This window comes from Cephus cinctus, unplaced genomic scaffold (assembly GCF_000341935.2).
Source record: "Cephus cinctus unplaced genomic scaffold, Ccin1 Ccin1_scaffold1205, whole genome shotgun sequence".
NCBI classification, from domain to species: domain Eukaryota; kingdom Metazoa; phylum Arthropoda; class Insecta; order Hymenoptera; family Cephidae; genus Cephus; species Cephus cinctus.
In genome coordinates, this window is record NW_014333672.1 from 219,981 (window position 1) to 236,680 (window position 16,700).

The window sequence follows — 16,700 nt, forward strand, 5'->3', positions numbered from 1 at the left end:
ACCCAAGCGTAGTCAGTCTTATAAATTATTGAAAGTAACGGTATATGGTATATCTGGATTTTCATTGATATTTGATTCTTTCTTAATCTGACTCACTGCAGCAGGCTCTGCTTCTATAAACAAAAAAATATATATATCTAAACACCAACATTCAATTGTTAACAGAAAAAAATTTTATCTTTGTTTACTTTCGCTATCATCAGAACACATTTTAATTTCACGTAACTGGGGACAAATTTTCATATATGTAATATCCCTGACGTCAAATGACTGTGCTAAGTGTGATATATCCAAAACAAATTCTTCGTGTATTATCATAAATGTCATCTAAAACAAATAACACATGTTTATCGCGACTAGTTCATTTTTATTGATAGTAAACTCACGCGTTCCAGTATTGCAGCGATGTATCTGCGAGGAGGTACAATGTAAGAATTTTTTATTAATTTTCTTCTGCGTATTTCATTAACAGAAAATTGAGAATATTTCAAATCTTGGTTTTCGGTCAAGATCTTTAATGCAACATCCTCAAAAAATTTGCTATTTAAAATTTTCCTAAGAACAAATTCACAATCACAAAAATTCAACATACACTGTACATATTAGAATATTTTACCATATCATCCCTTCCAAAATGAAGCTGGCCATATTTATCAAATTTTCCTCAACAACACGTTTAGATTCATTCATATTCGTCAAAGGTATTTCGTTCGGCGGATAATTAGTTAATTGCTGCATAACAGTAGTTTTTAAATCTTCATCTTGCGCAGCATATACATAACAAAGAACAGTAACAGCCTTGTGAAAAGGCAGAGGTATTTCCCTGATTTCAGTACGTGGCATCTGTTCCAGAAATTAATTAAAGGTAGCATATTTTAAATAATCAAATAATAAATATAACGTACAGGAACGTCCGTGCCCTTTTCCGTAATAGAAAATTGTCCTTTCAATTCCTCAGATTCAATACGACAAACTAAAATGTTCTTCTTATAAGCACGTAGTTCACTAACGTTAATAAATTCGCACGTAACATCAGGATTAATTTTACAAGCGTATCCACCGGTAGTCACAGTCACATAAAATGTTTGAGGTGTTTCCGGTTGTATCCGACCTTTACGTGGTTCAATATGAATTGAAATAATTCCTGGCAAATCGTAGCTATACAAATGATTGCATTAAATTAAAAGAATTCGTCATACATATGGAAAGCAAAGTAAATAAATATATCTAAAACAAACTTTTTCCATTCATAGCCAAGCACGTCGGTCCTGAGAGTACTCTGAATCATCAATATCCTGGTGATTTTACTATGTGTTCCCATAGGTGGTAATATTATATGATCCGTATTAAAATACATAGGTACTTGGTCAATGGAAAATATATCGCAAACTGGTGATATTTCGGTAAGAATTTGAGTTTTGAAATAGCCAGTAGTTTCGCAACGGAGTTGCAATTCTGTCGTTTTATTTCCAAGCATCAGAGGAACATTTGCCTATTGTGTTATTATACGTATGAAATAATCGGTTATAGCGAATAAAAAATAAACAGTAGGTATTGTACATAAAATTGTCCTGAGTGTTTCGGCTGAAATTTTAGTATTATGGGTTTGTGAGAATTTTTTGGTATTCTACCAGAAGGATGAAGACACGAAAATACTTCGTTGAGATACGTCTTATTGGCATTGCGTAATGAATTAATATCCAGCGAGTAAGATACGTCTTGATTAGTATTGTTGTACATCCAGCACATCTAAATATTGATTGATACGGATAATTAATGTTGTACGTAGGCTAGTTTGAAAGCTTTAAGTATAGCGTAAATGGCTCGGATTATATTGTGTAACATCGCCGAGGTTTAATACTTTCAGACTGACCTACGTATGTGTTTCAATGTTTATTGACTGTTTGGGTTACCTGATAAATGGGATCAAAATCCCCAATATAAATACTTTCGAGATTTATCTGCGATCCATAAAGCATCATAGCTTTCGATTCTTGTTCTAATATCGTGAGGATGTTTGTTTTCAAAAAAATGTGACGGTTGTTGCTTAGAATAAAGTCCCACTGAAGTTCTGTTGTTCCTGGTAATTTATAAAGTAACTCTATCGTTAGCATAGCTTCTTTTCTGGGCTATAAATAATGTAACATTAATATTTTCCATTGGTTTCTTGTTATCTTGTAAGACACAGAATTGATTTTATTACTTCCAGAGTTCCTGCTTTTGGATAAATCTTACATGCTTCTCTGTGTATACAATTGTATTCAATAGATTGAAACGAGAAGCTCCTAGATTTGACAATAAGTTGGCAAGAGCACAATTGAATCCTTTTCAAAGTCCAGGAAACGGAAACGGAAGTTGGATTAACCATGAGTAACTTTATAAGAAATGGATTCTCGTGTGCAGTGAAGGCTGGGAAGTGCATTGCAATACTTCTTGTCTCGTCAGGCATTATATCTTTTATAATGGAATTCAATCTATGGAGAAATATATAATTTTTCTTCCATTATATTTAAATATTGTTTTCTTTACTACTTGTTTATCTGTATCATTTTCCATAGGAGAATTTTGCTTATATTTGGACCAGATCCATGGTACAGCAGATCTTTGATCTAAAAAGAAAAGTTAACATTAGAATCATTATCGGTTGATTATAAACAATTACACGTACTTTCAAAATTGGCAGAATACAGGCGCACTTTAATGTGCATACTTCTCGAGGTTCTGCAAGCGACACTGTTTTTTCAGTATTGATCCTGACGTAATAACGAATCGACAATTCATAATACCCAGATTCCTGTGGTGTCAGTCGAACAAGGATTCTTTGATTTTGACCAGGATGAAGAGTCTCCAAAACAGGATGGATTCGTAAATCACGTTTTATGTCGCCAACCGGCCAGTTGCTGTGTGCACACTCTATTTTGAAGTGAATCTTTACGGCACTGAAGTTAAATACGTGAAAACTAAGTTCCTGTGATTCTCCATAGGCCTGAATTCCAAAATCCAGCACATCCGGTAGCGCCTGGTAGTTTTATTTGTTTGGCTATATATGAGATTATTAATTAAAACAATAAAAAGCAATTAATTACAACAAGGTAGCCAAGCTCGCATCTTCCTATTGCTTTTACACTGATATTTTGAGTATTTCCAATAAAACGTCCATTTCTCAATCCCCTTAAACGGCAATCAAGACTGAAAACGTATTCGCCTAATTTTACTGGACAGAACGTCCAGTTTAATACAATTGCCTCGTTTGCATGAATTTCGCCACTTGACGGTGCGATGCACAGTTCTTTAGGTAAGTTATGAAATGAATACCTGAATTAATTGATAGAGTTAATAATAAAATTGAATGATAATTATACAAAGATAATATCGATTCATATATACGTTATTCGATGACGCGTTATATTCCGCATGATGACTTCTTTCTTCTGATGACATTCAGGATAGACTGGTAAAAATTCCACTAATTCATTATCGCCTATAGTTACATGTGGAAATTCCGCGTATCCTTTGAAATCAACGTAAGTCTCATTTTTTGGATTTTCATTAAACTGTACCGCCCATCGTTCCATATACAGTAAGTTATTCTCAACCTTAGGAAACATGCCTAGGACGATTGCCTGATGATTTCTATAATTTTAAATAATTAACTTGCAGTACTAAAGATTCAATTAAAAATAATAAATATTTAAGAGAAAATCTTAAACCTGTAAATTGTACCCAGAAGCGGCTTCACGCTAAAGTGAGTTAGATGTGGCGCCACAAAACGAAAGGTTAACGGAAGATATCCATGATTTTTAATGACAAAAGTCGTGTAAACTGCTTGCGAAGGTGTCGTCGGTGGTAAAATAACTATTTGAGGAAGTTCATATTGCGGAATCCATCCGGTAGACGTTAGCGGAAACGAATGACCTTGAAATTAATTAACAATGGGGTTATGTAGAATTCAATGAATGTAATATGATGATAATAATTAAATATATACCTATCATTCGAATAGATGATACTAAAGGAACGAACACTATCAATTCTTTTGATTGACTCTCAATCTCGTTTTCAAAGTTATCATTATTCCACAAAATATTGGCGAATAATTCTCTATGATAAACAGCTGATTCCTTATCAGGCTGAAAATGAACTTCGAAGAGAATTGATTGCTGGGCATGTACTATGGCGCTACTAGGACTCATAGTGAAGATTTTATCAATATCTGTAATAAATAAAATTTCTAATGAATTTATCTAGTTCTCTTGCAATTGCATTCTTTACCTTCGTCCCATTTAATTGAAAAGTCGATCTGACTGTGATTTGTGAAACATACGGTATGTGTTGTATGCTCGTTATTGACTTTACCAAAATTTATGTAGTTAGATGAAAGTGACGAAGGAGGAGTATATCCTTCTAGGATAGAATTATTGTCTTTCATGTATCCTTCGAAACTTTTAAACTCTGCTAAAGAATTTGGAAAAGTCTCAAGACAGATGTTATCTTCTTTAAGAAATCGATCAGTGGAATATCCATAAAGCTCCAAAATAATGGGACCCTAAATCAATGTTTATTTGGTTTTTCTTTTTCAAGTCTAATTAAATAATTTGTCCGATCGGATTACCTGACTTTCTACAATACAAGGAAGATACATGACGCAGCATCCAGTTTTACGAGGGATGTAAGTGATTGTCAGAAGTTGGTTATCAAATGGATTAATTATTCCATGATACAAGTTCAATTTGAATTGGGATTGATTCTCGTCGATATCAAACATAAATCGTCCTTTAATATCGGAATTATTTGTCATCCGAATTCTCTTCTTGGTCGAGTCTTCATCCTTGGAACAAATCATCACAAGTTTTGACACGGAAAATTGAATATCAGGGCCTGCACCAAGAAAATACAAATACAAATTAACCATAAAAATGCGATTTATTAAACACAAAAATTTTATTCTAATAAATCACCAATGCAATTTCCTCGTACGATAATTTTGTAACGCTTAAAATCACAATCGTCTACTATAAAATAATCCGTATTTTTATGAAAATAGGTAGTCGGTTTGTAATAAATATGGCAAATAAAAGATTCTCCGGGTAGGAGGGACCAGGCGTATTTTTCCAAACTGAAAACATAATCCAAAGGATTCGTAATTGGATCTCTACGAACCTCGTACGACTGTTTTTTCTGAAAAAATATTCACTAAAATTAATGTACAATAAGGAATTTTTCCTCAAACTAATTTACACAGCTCTGATTGCGTAATTTGATGATTTCAGTAGCCGTTGTACCCAGAGCGACCTTTCCAAAGTCAATTTCTATTATTTCTTCCATAATTGCACTAGAGAAACGTCCACACATAGCGTATCATGCAAAAACTGTAATCAGAAGGATTTATGAGTTTTTAAATTCGTGCATTTTTAAATTGAAAATCGTTACCGCCAAAAATTTGATAGAAATGCACTGCGTGTGTGAATACCAAAGATGAGTAGGGAGACGCACAGCGCTACGGTTTTAGGGGATACCAAAGGCATGGCGCTGAATCGCAGGGCGAGTCTGGGAGTAGGATTCTGTGATCATCGCTAACGTCGATAATTAAATTTTTATCTACTCCATATATTCTGCGAGATTTTGATTTAGCCTCAATTTTATATTTTGAATAAATTTTGAAAGTAAATCAAGATCCAATAATATTTAGTAAAAATTGAGGTGCTACACGGGTGTAAAGTTGACATTGCGCTTTCTTAAAAATGTCTTAAAAATGTTTCAACAATAGACTTTTTCAATAGTTCTTCAGAAGTTCTATAGTTCTCGGTCTCGTTCTAAGGGTTACTTTGGGAACCAGCGGTGAGTAGCGGAGAACCTCTGATCGCCAAGGTACGCGTTCGTGTTCACGTTTAGCTCGGCTACGACGGGATTCGCATTGTCGACAGAAGCGATGATCACAAAATCATACTTCCAGAATCGTCGCAACGATTTAGTGTTATGCTTTTGGTATCGCCTAAAACTGTAACGTGTTCATCTCCCCACTGATCTCTGTGAATACGTATACGGTGATAGCATTTATGCGATTTATGCCGATAATGAAGTCATCTTTTTCTATATTAATAAAATGATTCAGATATTGGCAGTTGGTAAATGCAAACATTCTATTGGATATAAAACAATTGGTATATTCCTAACCAACCAATACAACGTTAGCTTTAGTTGAGTTTCCAGCTTATATTTTTCTTGCAAGTTAGAAGGAAAACAAAGAGTAACTGTATGACGTATTTTTCGTATCGGTTTAGTTAATCGGTGTGATACGTGATATGGGTCTCGTTTAACAAATATTTTGTTAGAGCAGTCATACTCGTGAATTCTTGGAACAATTAAAGTTTTGTCATCTTGGGATCCTAGACGCTGAGAACAGTGTCAGCATCTTTATGGCTCTATGACAGTTCCAGTTCCTCCAAAATGGTCGTAGAGTGTACTTCGAAGATTGTTTACCAGTTGCTTTTGTCGAGTGTTATTTTGTATAATGTCGTCTTTTGCGAGCTATATACGAGATGTGAGTTTTAATAATTTCATTGTCATCATAATTCCAACAAGAATTCATACGGTTTGGGTTAAATAATATTCTCATAAATATCATTTGACATTTCAGACCCACTGGAGAGTGAGAAGATTTGTCATCCTCTGGCACGAAAAGGCAAGATTGTTGCGCCCACCAGTACATTCAACTTAAATCATTCGAAGACTGCAATTATTGTTAAGCCTGGGCACATGTTCGATAGCTGGATTGTCACTGCTGATAAATATTGTAAATTTACTGTTGAAACGCGTAAAGGAGTACAACTCTTTGCTGTTATACAGAAAATGTCTTTCCGACGAAATGGGACCAAATGTTTAGATTACTTAAAAGTAAGGACTTTTTTGTTTATATTGTTTAGATGGTCTATTACATTGATACAAGTTACTAATCAATTGATGTTTAGTTTAAGAGACGGGATGGTTATGAATCTGAAGAATTTTGTGGCCAATTTGATTGGAGAAGCGCGAGGTCTTTCACTTCTCCTGAAACAGAAAGTTCTGAAGAAAATGAAGATAGTGGGTCTTATGCTATATTTGATGTCAAAGGAAAAATACAGACTAAGATATTTATTTCTAAGGAACCTCTACAGAAAGACGAGACATTGGATCTAAGTATTGTATACACTCCTTATACAGGTAACAAATGTGATTAATAAGTATAATAACGAGATATGCCAAATTAATATTCATATTACTTAATTACTTATGTTTCCATTACAGACTGTGAAAAAGTTGATTCAGAAGAATTTTTGCCTGTACGTGAAAGAACGTGTATTTGGAAAGATTTCTTTTGTGATGGTTATCTCAACTGTGCTTTTGATAATTGTGTTGCTGAAGAAAGTGAATGTCCTGGTATAATTGTAAGCAATGGTACTGGAACAAAAGTGACTGTTGGTGCAGTGACCACTATATTTTTATGCTTCCTCATATTCGTTGTATGCTTGTGGATATGTAGAAGGCATAAGAAATTATGTTGGTCACCAGACTGTGCAGGACCAATTACTGGAAATGACAATACCCCACAATTAGAACGACAAATGAATAGAACAGTTGATAGTCCAGTACCCTCAGCACCGATGTTGGAAGTAGTGGTACCAGCACCTGTTCTAGACAAGGATTTGCCGCCTAGTTACGATTCTCTGTTCCCTAATCAACTGAATTCCACAACCACGCAATAACAAGTAATCTCCCATCGGTAAGTTATCTAATGTTTTAATTAGATAAAATCGTACAATTTGCTTTTGCGAATAATGGTTTCATCGCTCTAACGAGCCAGTTCAATAGTTCCCATTTGCATTCCAATATCTGTTGATTAAAGTAAGATATGTCCATATAAGAATCTTGTAAACACTGACTAACGGTACTTAACTTTTTAATGTTTTGATACCAATTACTTATCAAAAAGTAACCCTCTAATCATTGTAAGAAAAAAAATCTCATTATTTTGTTTTTTGTGAATTTTATCATGCAATGAAGCTTAAAGTTTTGTTGATAGTCCAAAGACACATAAGAAGAATGAAGAGGTGTTTGAAAGTTAAGGAGAATTTCTATAATCTGCTTCAACTACTTATATTGGACAATAACTTTTGAATAGAAATAAAGTTCAGAACAACTGCTTTGACTTTACTGTCGATTTAATATTATAGTAGATTTAAATTGGTGAATAAGACTGCTGTGAATTGTTCTTATTGCGTATGAAGAAACCTAACTTTTTTTCCGGAAGTAAAGTAGTTTATTCGAAAAAATGTATAAAGCAGTGACCTCAATACCTTGGTAACTGATTCTCCGACTACACATGTATCTCTTAGATCTATATACATATGTATAACGTAGGATAAGACTATAAATGAAAAGACCATGAACGGGATACTCCTTTGTATTGAGAAAATATGTCAGAATTAATGAAAACGTATAAAACATATTCTATTTACATGTGCCTGCCATTAATAATATGATATTTTCGACTCGCATATCCATATTGACTTTATAAATATCGCTAATTATAATATCACATAGATAGATGTATATTTTGGAGTTGCTACAGCAACGTATATAATATAAAACATAAAACCACTCTGATACAGATGAATTAATGTTCTGTAAATATTGAATTTGTAATAAAATGAAAATTAAATACATAACGATATCACGTTATCTTCCTAGGTACACATAAGCGTCTATCAGATTTTACGCACAAGGAGATACAAAATGTTGTGCAATGCAATGGGAATTTTTTAATTTAAAATTAATTTAAAAACCCCTTTCTAGTCCAAACATAAAAAAGCATTATATTGAGTCGGTGAATAATTGCAAGTATTCTTTATTTGTGTGAGACATAATCTGATACGCACTTAGTGCATTTAAGTTTTTTTTTGTCAAATATTCAAGGACAATAAAAGACACTTGTTTATTCATATTATCTAATATATTTTGGCGGCTCGTACAAAAAATTCAATTTCAAACGTGACAGAATTTTACGGTTCTTGTGCGGCAGTGTGCTCCAATAGCCACAGGGCTCCATTAATAATATTGTCAATCTCTACAGGACCTGATCCCAATGGATGATTGTCCTCATAGACTAGCATCCTGTGAATAAATTTATCCTTTATTATTTTCTGCTTGAACATAAAAGAATATCAGACATAAGTACCTAGTCTTGACATTATTGGCCTTCAGGCGATGGTACCAAAGTATTCCCTGAGAACACGGTACCCGCAGATCATTGGTACCAATGCAAATCAAAGTTGGTGCGCGTACTTTGTCAGCATGGACAATTGGTGAACAGTTAAACATCTTGACGAACATTTCCACGGATTTTTGTTGCGGTATTGACTCATGGAAAGGATACGCAATTACAGCAGTACACCTAAAAACCATGAAATAAAACGCAATGATCTTTGTAACGATATATGGATCATTGGAGTTAATCGTGGGGCGCTAATTTGTTCTGATTGGATAACTTCTTTTATCATAAAAAATAGGTACGAATTTATAAGTGGATTTGTATTTCTTGAATTATGTAGTATAGTTTATCGTTATCTCTTATTAAAAGCGCATTAGTTCTACGGCAAGGCTTACGCGCAATCCTGGAACGCGATTCTTTCTTCCCTACTCAATGTATTGCGACTGAAATACAAATCGATAAATTACCCGAATAGAAAGACATTTTTATTAATGAACGATTATCCTTACCAGTCTGGTATATCTGATATAGTATACATGGCGGCAATGTCGATCACTGGATTTCTCGCTACAACAGCCCTAAATAAATTCTGAAAGTTGAATACTATCTGTATTGAGATTGTACTGTAGATTTATATGATTTATTAAAAATTGTTTTATAAGGTACCGAATATTGGCCGCTCAAGTGAGCCACCAGGAAGCCACCGTGAGACCCACCGGAGAGACCCATACGCATTGGATCTAGCCAAGGAAATCTGCGCAAAGCTTCTTGCGTCGCTTCGATGCAGTCCTTGACGTCGGCGTCGCCCACTTTTCCTTGGAGGAACTCCACATTCTTTGCACCCATTCCAGTAGATCCTCGGAAGTTGACTTGGAGTATTCCAAATCCTTAAATTTTTCAATATACCAATGGTTCTTGAATGTGACATGGATATTTGAATTATGAATATTGTTGCCTATATTTACCCAGCAGGGCAAAGACAGTATGGTCCAGAGAAAAAACATTTGCGAATGAAGCATGAGGTCCTCCATGAGGTGCTACTATTAACGGAGTCGATTTGAGGTCACCATCCTTTGGTCCAAAGTATATGGAATTGAATTGCTCTGAAAAATATTATTACATATACTGAATCCAACAGGTTTATTAATAGATGTTTGTACAGATTGTACAAGGTGATACGTACTAACTTCATCATTGTTGTCGTACAAGTGTTCGATTTGCTCATACTTGATATTCTCAAGGCCAGGAATATCTTGCGGAGAAGTAATTTCGGTTCTTGTAATATTTCCAATGTTAGAGGCCTGCGAATTGAAACGGCCTATTGCAAGCCGAGAAGGTTCTATCAAGGATGTTCTGACAAAGGCGATTACGTCGTTTCTCACATCCAAAATTGTCAGGCTGCTGCTGTCGTTTTCGATTTCAGTAATGACCTTCGTTTCTGAAAGTCATAGTGTTCTAATGATGATAATTTTTTGTATTCATTAAAAATAAAAGAAAAGCAGAACACCTACCAACATTAACGACGTATGATCTAACGTTCGAGCGTTGAGCCGTACTCAAAAATAAATACTTAGAGTCTGCACTCCAGCATCGTCTAGGTAAACTTCGATCATATAATCCGTAGAATTGTTTCTCATTATTAATTGTAATACTGATATGAATAACGTCAATCAGTATGTCCATCTAGAAGTTGATAAAGTAATTTCTGATTATCACAAGAATCTAGCAGCCAATTAATTTTACTAATAGATAAGGACCTTTTCTCTGGATGCTTCCCATTCCATTCGCATCAATCTGTGAGCATTGTGATGTGGTCCATCAGCTTCCCTTTCCAACCAGACAAGATATTTTCCATCCAGACTGAATCGGGGTGAACGCACTGCATATCCATCTAAAGATATTTTTTCTGGAACGTAGTAAAATCATGTGATTTGATTACACTACGATTAAATAAGTGAATAAGTAATTTATTATTGAATTTGCGTCATACTGAATTCTCCATTCTTCAGTAAGAAGATCCATGAATCTCTGTTGGAACAGGCGATGAGACCTAGATACCTGGGTTCGTGTCTCCATGCTACACCTACGACGTCTTGGCCATCTGGAGTCCAAAGTACCTGGCCAGGGGATAGGTCATCCGGTACTCCGGTTAAGGCATTAATCGTATCTGTATTCGTATCAAGAATCACTACGACAGGCCTGTGCTTTCCTACCAATTGCTCTCCCCAATGAGGTTTGTATATATATTCGTTTCCCTGTGAAGTGATAAGCATATTAAAGATTATAGCGAAATATGATAATCAGTGTATCCAAAAATTAAGTTTAGATATACATATCTTAATCTTGAACTACTTACTTTTATCGTTTCCTCTTCTTCTCTTTTTTCTTTTTCCTTTTTGTCTACTGATTTTTGTTTATAAAATGCTTCTGATTTGGGAATATTTTTTTCAGCAATGTAAAGCAATTTACTCTTATCCGGAGACCATTGAAACGCGCCAAACTCAGCTGTAATGGATACAATGCATTATAGAAGATAGATTGACGCATATTAATTGTTAATCAATGCTGTTTACTACATACAGTCGGTATACACATCACCATGTACATCCAGAGCAGTTAAGTCATAATTTTTGACAAGGTGCTGCCTATCCCAGATTTCTATAAATTGTCTGGAAGCATTGTCAACTGTTGCTGACCTTAGTACAGCTCTACGTTGCTCATCGTCAGATAATACAGATACAACCCTGTCACAATTATAATGTAAATTATTGCTTTATCACTTTGATATAAGCATATGTAAATTGCTTTATCTTCTTTGACAAAAATACATACTCTGTTGTTATATCAATAGGAAAGCTCTCTGATACAACCTGAAGATTAGAATCTAATACATGCTCCTGTACAAAACGCTGGTTTGTACGTCTCTCAAGATTCCTTTGAGACCACTTACTTTGCACTGTCACTCCATTACCTACAACTCTTATAATTTTGGCAGTAGACAAAGAAGGATTTTGTACCACAGACTTATATATCTTTAGTACTTTATCAATCTAGAACAATAAACAAAAAGAAGAGATATATAATAAAAAACAAAAGATAGAATGCCTGATAGTAAAATATTTTCTTACTTGATTAGATGCCATAGCTGTCAGAAATCTGGTATCCACTTATAAATGGCAGAGATACTGTTGCGTGGTGATCATATAAGAACAGATCACAGTCTGATAAAGGAACTTGCTTAGTGCTCCTATATATAACTGTCACTGTATCTTTAGCAGGACCCTATCGATAAAAGGGAAGAGGGTGGGATGGATGTTCCAAGTAATACAAATGGCAATGATTTAGATAAAACTACTAATGGCTTTTAACAAGATATATATTAACTTCAAAAAAAGGTCCGATTACACTCACGAAGTAGAACTGTAGCTCAATATTGCAGTGGCGCAGAAATGTTCTAAAATAATATGATGCATTCTTTAATTCTATTTACATCATTGGGTAATGGAGGAATGACATTGCATTGAAATTCAAAAATTTCGTACGATAAAAAAGAAAGAAAAGGTATGAGACAAAAAGGCGTAAGGTTTTGGAGTATTATTTGTTAGTAGTATCAGAGAACATATATTACATGGAAGCGTAGGCCTTATGGGAGGATTTGGCACACGACGCTGGGGTAATCTGTTAGTGATTACCCCAGCCACTGCGAGCGCTGCTTGTATCGATGTGAACAAACCCACCGATAAATTATTACCTCCGCCCCTTGCTATGATCGCGCGTCTTACCCCAGCCACTGCGAGCGCTGCTTACATGGAAGCGTAGGCCTTATGGGAGGATTTGGCACACGACGCTGGGGTAATCTGTTAGTGATTACCCCAGCCACTGCGAGCGCTGCTTGTATCGATGTGAACAAACCCACCGATAAATTATTACCTCCGCCCCTTGCTATGATCGCGCGTCTTTTGACAGTCATCGCTCACGCGGAGGACGTGGCATTATGAGCGTTATCATTATCATTGGCATTATCATTCCAAACATTAGAAATGCGTTAATGCGAGCGAGTACGCACGTTGGAAGCAGGTGAATGTAAGCAAGAGATCGTGATAGGATGTGAGCATGAGTGCGAGGGAGTCGACTGCAAGAGGCGTGGCTTCATACTCTTTACATGTGTGTAGCACACTGATACACCGCCGTGCCATCTACCGGCGAAAAGTGAAATTACTTTTTCTCTGTCAAATGTTAACACGGGACCTACGCTTCCATGTAATATATGTTCTCTGGTAGTATGTATATTTTTGTGAATAGATGCAAGAAAAGTTTTTGGAATATAAATTAACTCTCTGTAGGTAAATCACTACCTAGAATATCTGTTAGATGGCAATACTTTATAAATCCAAGAAGTGACAGTGGGTTATCTGATTTTGTTTACATTCTGTTTAAAATCAATATGTTGGATGTGTATAAGTATATTTGGATATCCTATTTGTTATATTAGATTTAACTATTAATGTATGTTCTGTTGATAGGTACGATGTAGGTTGCATTGCGATTTAATGCTTACAACTATTTAATGAAGTGTATCACAAAATGTGGAGGAGCTCGGTGGTAACTGCTTCGGATCATATATTTCCCGGCTTAGCATATCATGATCGCAAAAAGGAATTTTATGATATTGGTATTCTCTTATTTAATGGAGAGACATTTTCTTTATTATTTGTATGGAACTTCATTGTTTATTCGCATATTTTTCAGAGCATCATATTAAATCTAGTCTGCCGCTTCAAATGGCTCTCTATTTTAACATATGGCTCTTTGTTCCATGGTTTTTAATTACTGTATGCTGTTTGGATATGAAAGTACGAATTAACAAAGTTCTTGGCAAGGACTAAAAATCTTTTATCATTTTATTGATGCTCCTAATGATGTATTTTTTTTTTCAGTATTACAGACTGTCAGATTTGTACAAATTTGCAACTATCACAGTATTTATTGTTATATCTGTTTTGGAATGTGCAAGACTTTACTTGGGGTATATGGGTAATTTGGCAGAGAAGGTGTGTAAGATCGTATAATTGTGCAATTCACCCTCTCACTTTGTATCGATTTATTATTTAATTCAACAACATTGCAGATTCCAGAATTAGCAGGTTTTTGGCTAATTTCTACTCTCTTGCAATTTCCCTTGGAAATGTTCCTTATTTTGGATGGAGGAACGATGCCTCTTCTAGGAGAGATAGTGGTCAATGGTATTATGCTATTTCTCCTTGTCACTGAAATCATTACAGGAACCATGGCCTTAAAACATTCTGCAGATCATCATGCGAAAAGATTTTATTTAGCACAGTTGTATGGCATCGAGGATAAGCTAGACTGAAGTAGATTTTTCTATAAAAAACATCATGCAGAATATAGAAAAAGCATTTATTTACATAAAATATATATTACGTGATCCATACATTTGCAGCTTTAATAAATATATATACTCATGTTCAAGTGATAGACAAATATAAAATTCTCTTACAAGTACTGAACAAGCGTTATAAAATCTTAAGTTTTTGACAAGTAGTATATGGCAGGAATAATCAGTGCTTCTTAATTCTGAACATATCATTGAATCACACAATATGTGTTACACTCTCGCATTGTTATTAAGATTATATTGTTCATAGAAGGAACATAAATTTATAACATTTGTTTTCATTCCTATAAGAACTACCTCCAAATCCTTTAACGTAATATCCTCTTGACCTGGTTTCCCATTAGCCATGGCTTGCAGCAAAGCTGTCTTTGTAGGTACCATTCTTGCTATAAGCTAAAATCAATGATCATCAATAAAAAATCACCACTGACAAGATAAGTTTCCACTAAAACTCTTAATATTCACGTTAAAAAGTTGTTGCGCCATCCAGCCATGAAATGGTTCCAAAGCTTCTTTATATGCTTTTTTCAAAAAAGCACCAAGATCTTCAGTCCTCCTACCAGCTTTATGATCTTCAATAATTTCTTCAAAAAATAACTGTATCATATAAAGTCCCCTGAAAAACATTTAAACTATTCAAATCTATCCGTTTTTCTTTATTAAACTTTTTAAAAATATTTCTGCCATCTTTCTTTTACTTACCTTCTTAGCCACAATAATGCGTCAGTAGCAATCAAATCACGACCTCCTGCTTTCTCCAAGAGAATCAAATCCTGCAGAGTGAGATGCTGCTGCCTATTGCTATTATATTTCGTATTGATCTTCTACAACAGTATAAATTACAGAACATAATATAGAAATATAAATGAACTATTTCAGTACAATTTTACTAACGTCGATATTTCCCTGCATATCATATTTGACAGGTGCGAAGAGTTTTCCAAATTTATCTGTAAAAGATAGGTAAGTATATCACTCAATGCTTCTTTATTTATATGAAATGAGACATTTTTACTCAATTATACTTAATCTATTCTAATTATTACCTCAAGGTTATGTGATAAACCTGAACCCAGCGGTATTGACACTCACCAACCATTCGAACTATGCCTTGTGCTGCCGCCAAAAATTCTTCCGTTGCGATTTTTCCATCGATGACTTCAGGAAACGATACGAATTCCTCATTTCCATCATTTTCAGCGACTTGTTTCCGAACATCACCATTAGGAGCAGACATTTTTTATTGCCTACAATCAAATTAGAAATGCGTTACTTTTTACTATACCGGAAATACGCAATTCTATACGTTACCCATTCCTTTATTTTATCAAGAAGAATCATCCACTATCACAGGTATCTACGTTCCACTCAATGGTAATTTCTTAAGACGCTAATTAATTATACTCAACCAGTGATTATAGAGTGGGTCCAAGAGTTTAATATATTTCCTTGACAGCCATGTTAAAATAGACAAAAAGTATATATCAGTACAAAATCATGCACATGCATAGTTTCTAATAACAATTCTATATAGAGCTACGTGTAGTTCACTAAAAACTTTTTTTTTAATTTTGTCAAAAAAACATGAAACTCGTGGACCGATTGTATGTTTCCATTGTAGTCTAGTTGAAAGGTCAAACACGTGTGCTATATGTCTATATATCAGTAAGTTATAGATATACCATTAATACATTTAAACTTGCGTTAGATTCTTATAAAAACACAGTCACTTACGCGCGTCACTGTATTATTGTCATTTGAGTTGTATCTCGACCCAAATTCAGGCTGAGTTCTCTATTTGAATATGATTGATTAGACGATATTTTGATAGTACTTACCCAAAAGAGTAATTGCTACCAAACCAGCTTATTACAATGGTTTATCAAATTCAACGTGAAGAAAGTGCAGTCAACAATAAAAACACGCCTAATAGTTCAACGAAAGAAACGGAGAGAAAGAAAAGTTAAATGAAGCGTTATATCTGGTGTATAGCTGAAGGCTAAATCATCGAGAACTGGTCAGATACCAAGACGTCGT

The 16,700-nt window shown here is 34.7% G+C and overlaps 5 protein-coding genes across 22 annotated transcripts; 2 read left to right on the forward strand and 3 right to left on the reverse strand.

Annotated features, from left to right (window-relative positions):
• LOC107272581 (cilia- and flagella-associated protein 65) lies at positions 1-5,433 on the reverse strand. 3 transcript variants are annotated; one of them, XM_025089948.1, is made up of 19 exons: positions 5,239-5,433; positions 4,959-5,178; positions 4,613-4,878; positions 4,273-4,546; positions 3,989-4,213; positions 3,711-3,915; positions 3,388-3,633; positions 3,087-3,315; positions 2,669-3,019; positions 2,533-2,609; positions 2,204-2,474; positions 1,914-2,129; positions 1,561-1,749; positions 1,239-1,492; positions 906-1,158; positions 617-843; positions 387-555; positions 189-327; positions 1-113 (listed from the first exon to the last, which is right to left on the reverse strand). In XM_025089948.1, exons 1-19 carry the CDS (start codon positions 5,350-5,352, stop codon positions 19-21), a joined length of 4,020 nt encoding a protein of 1,339 aa, XP_024945716.1. In that variant the 5' UTR covers positions 5,353-5,433; the 3' UTR covers positions 1-18. The 3 variants fall into 3 exon arrangements, with proteins under 3 accessions (XP_024945716.1, XP_024945718.1, XP_024945717.1); XM_025089950.1 differs by having other exon boundaries at positions 4,959-5,193; XM_025089949.1 differs by lacking the exon at positions 1,561-1,749.
• Positions 5,434-6,180: 747 nt separating this feature from the next.
• LOC107272658 lies at positions 6,181-10,045 on the forward strand. Of its 6 annotated transcripts, none has more exons than XM_025089959.1 (5): positions 6,181-6,541; positions 6,638-6,894; positions 6,969-7,200; positions 7,285-7,759; positions 9,910-10,045. In XM_025089959.1, the coding sequence occupies exons 1-4, from the start codon at positions 6,448-6,450 to the stop codon at positions 7,740-7,742; spliced, it is 1,041 nt and encodes a 346-aa protein (XP_024945727.1). In that variant the 5' UTR covers positions 6,181-6,447; the 3' UTR covers positions 7,743-7,759; positions 9,910-10,045. The 6 variants fall into 6 exon arrangements, with proteins under 6 accessions (XP_024945727.1, XP_024945726.1, XP_015605515.1 ...); XM_025089958.1 differs by lacking the exon at positions 9,910-10,045 and adding an exon at positions 8,041-8,708; XM_015750029.2 differs by lacking the exon at positions 9,910-10,045 and adding an exon at positions 8,060-8,708.
• On the reverse strand, positions 8,869-12,915 carry LOC107272657 (acylamino-acid-releasing enzyme). 4 transcript variants are annotated; one of them, XM_015750025.2, is made up of 15 exons: positions 12,659-12,913; positions 12,376-12,529; positions 12,080-12,297; positions 11,828-11,991; positions 11,604-11,752; positions 11,238-11,502; positions 11,005-11,153; positions 10,759-10,930; positions 10,431-10,685; positions 10,213-10,350; positions 9,914-10,134; positions 9,757-9,836; positions 9,643-9,690; positions 9,215-9,430; positions 8,869-9,150 (listed from the first exon to the last, which is right to left on the reverse strand). In XM_015750025.2, the coding sequence occupies exons 2-15, from the start codon at positions 12,388-12,390 to the stop codon at positions 9,039-9,041; spliced, it is 2,202 nt and encodes a 733-aa protein (XP_015605511.1). In that variant the 5' UTR covers positions 12,391-12,529; positions 12,659-12,913; the 3' UTR covers positions 8,869-9,038. The 4 variants fall into 4 exon arrangements, 2 of the variants coding, with proteins under 2 accessions (XP_015605511.1, XP_015605512.1); XR_003061300.1 differs by having other exon boundaries at positions 8,947-9,150; positions 9,757-9,825; positions 12,376-12,915; XM_015750026.2 differs by lacking the exon at positions 9,643-9,690 and having other exon boundaries at positions 12,376-12,911.
• Positions 12,916-13,144: 229 nt separating this feature from the next.
• On the forward strand, positions 13,145-14,929 carry LOC107272652 (transmembrane protein 17B). 6 transcript variants are annotated; one of them, XM_015750018.2, is made up of 5 exons: positions 13,145-13,507; positions 13,771-13,919; positions 13,997-14,100; positions 14,185-14,298; positions 14,376-14,929. In XM_015750018.2, the coding sequence occupies exons 2-5, from the start codon at positions 13,832-13,834 to the stop codon at positions 14,616-14,618; spliced, it is 549 nt and encodes a 182-aa protein (XP_015605504.1). In that variant the 5' UTR covers positions 13,145-13,507; positions 13,771-13,831; the 3' UTR covers positions 14,619-14,929. The 6 variants fall into 6 exon arrangements, with proteins under 6 accessions (XP_015605504.1, XP_015605500.1, XP_015605499.1 ...); XM_015750014.2 differs by having other exon boundaries at positions 13,148-13,590; XM_015750013.2 differs by having other exon boundaries at positions 13,151-13,586.
• On the reverse strand, positions 14,727-16,693 carry LOC107272651 (glycolipid transfer protein). Of its 3 annotated transcripts, XM_025089963.1 has the most exons (7): positions 16,502-16,693; positions 15,975-16,111; positions 15,756-15,910; positions 15,558-15,613; positions 15,366-15,487; positions 15,129-15,279; positions 14,727-15,056 (listed from the first exon to the last, which is right to left on the reverse strand). In XM_025089963.1, exons 3-7 carry the CDS (start codon positions 15,898-15,900, stop codon positions 14,874-14,876), a joined length of 657 nt encoding a protein of 218 aa, XP_024945731.1. In that variant the 5' UTR covers positions 15,901-15,910; positions 15,975-16,111; positions 16,502-16,693; the 3' UTR covers positions 14,727-14,873. The 3 variants fall into 3 exon arrangements, with proteins under 3 accessions (XP_024945731.1, XP_015605495.1, XP_024945730.1); XM_015750009.2 differs by lacking the exon at positions 15,975-16,111; XM_025089962.1 differs by having other exon boundaries at positions 15,756-16,111.
• Positions 16,694-16,700: the final 7 nt, after the last annotated feature.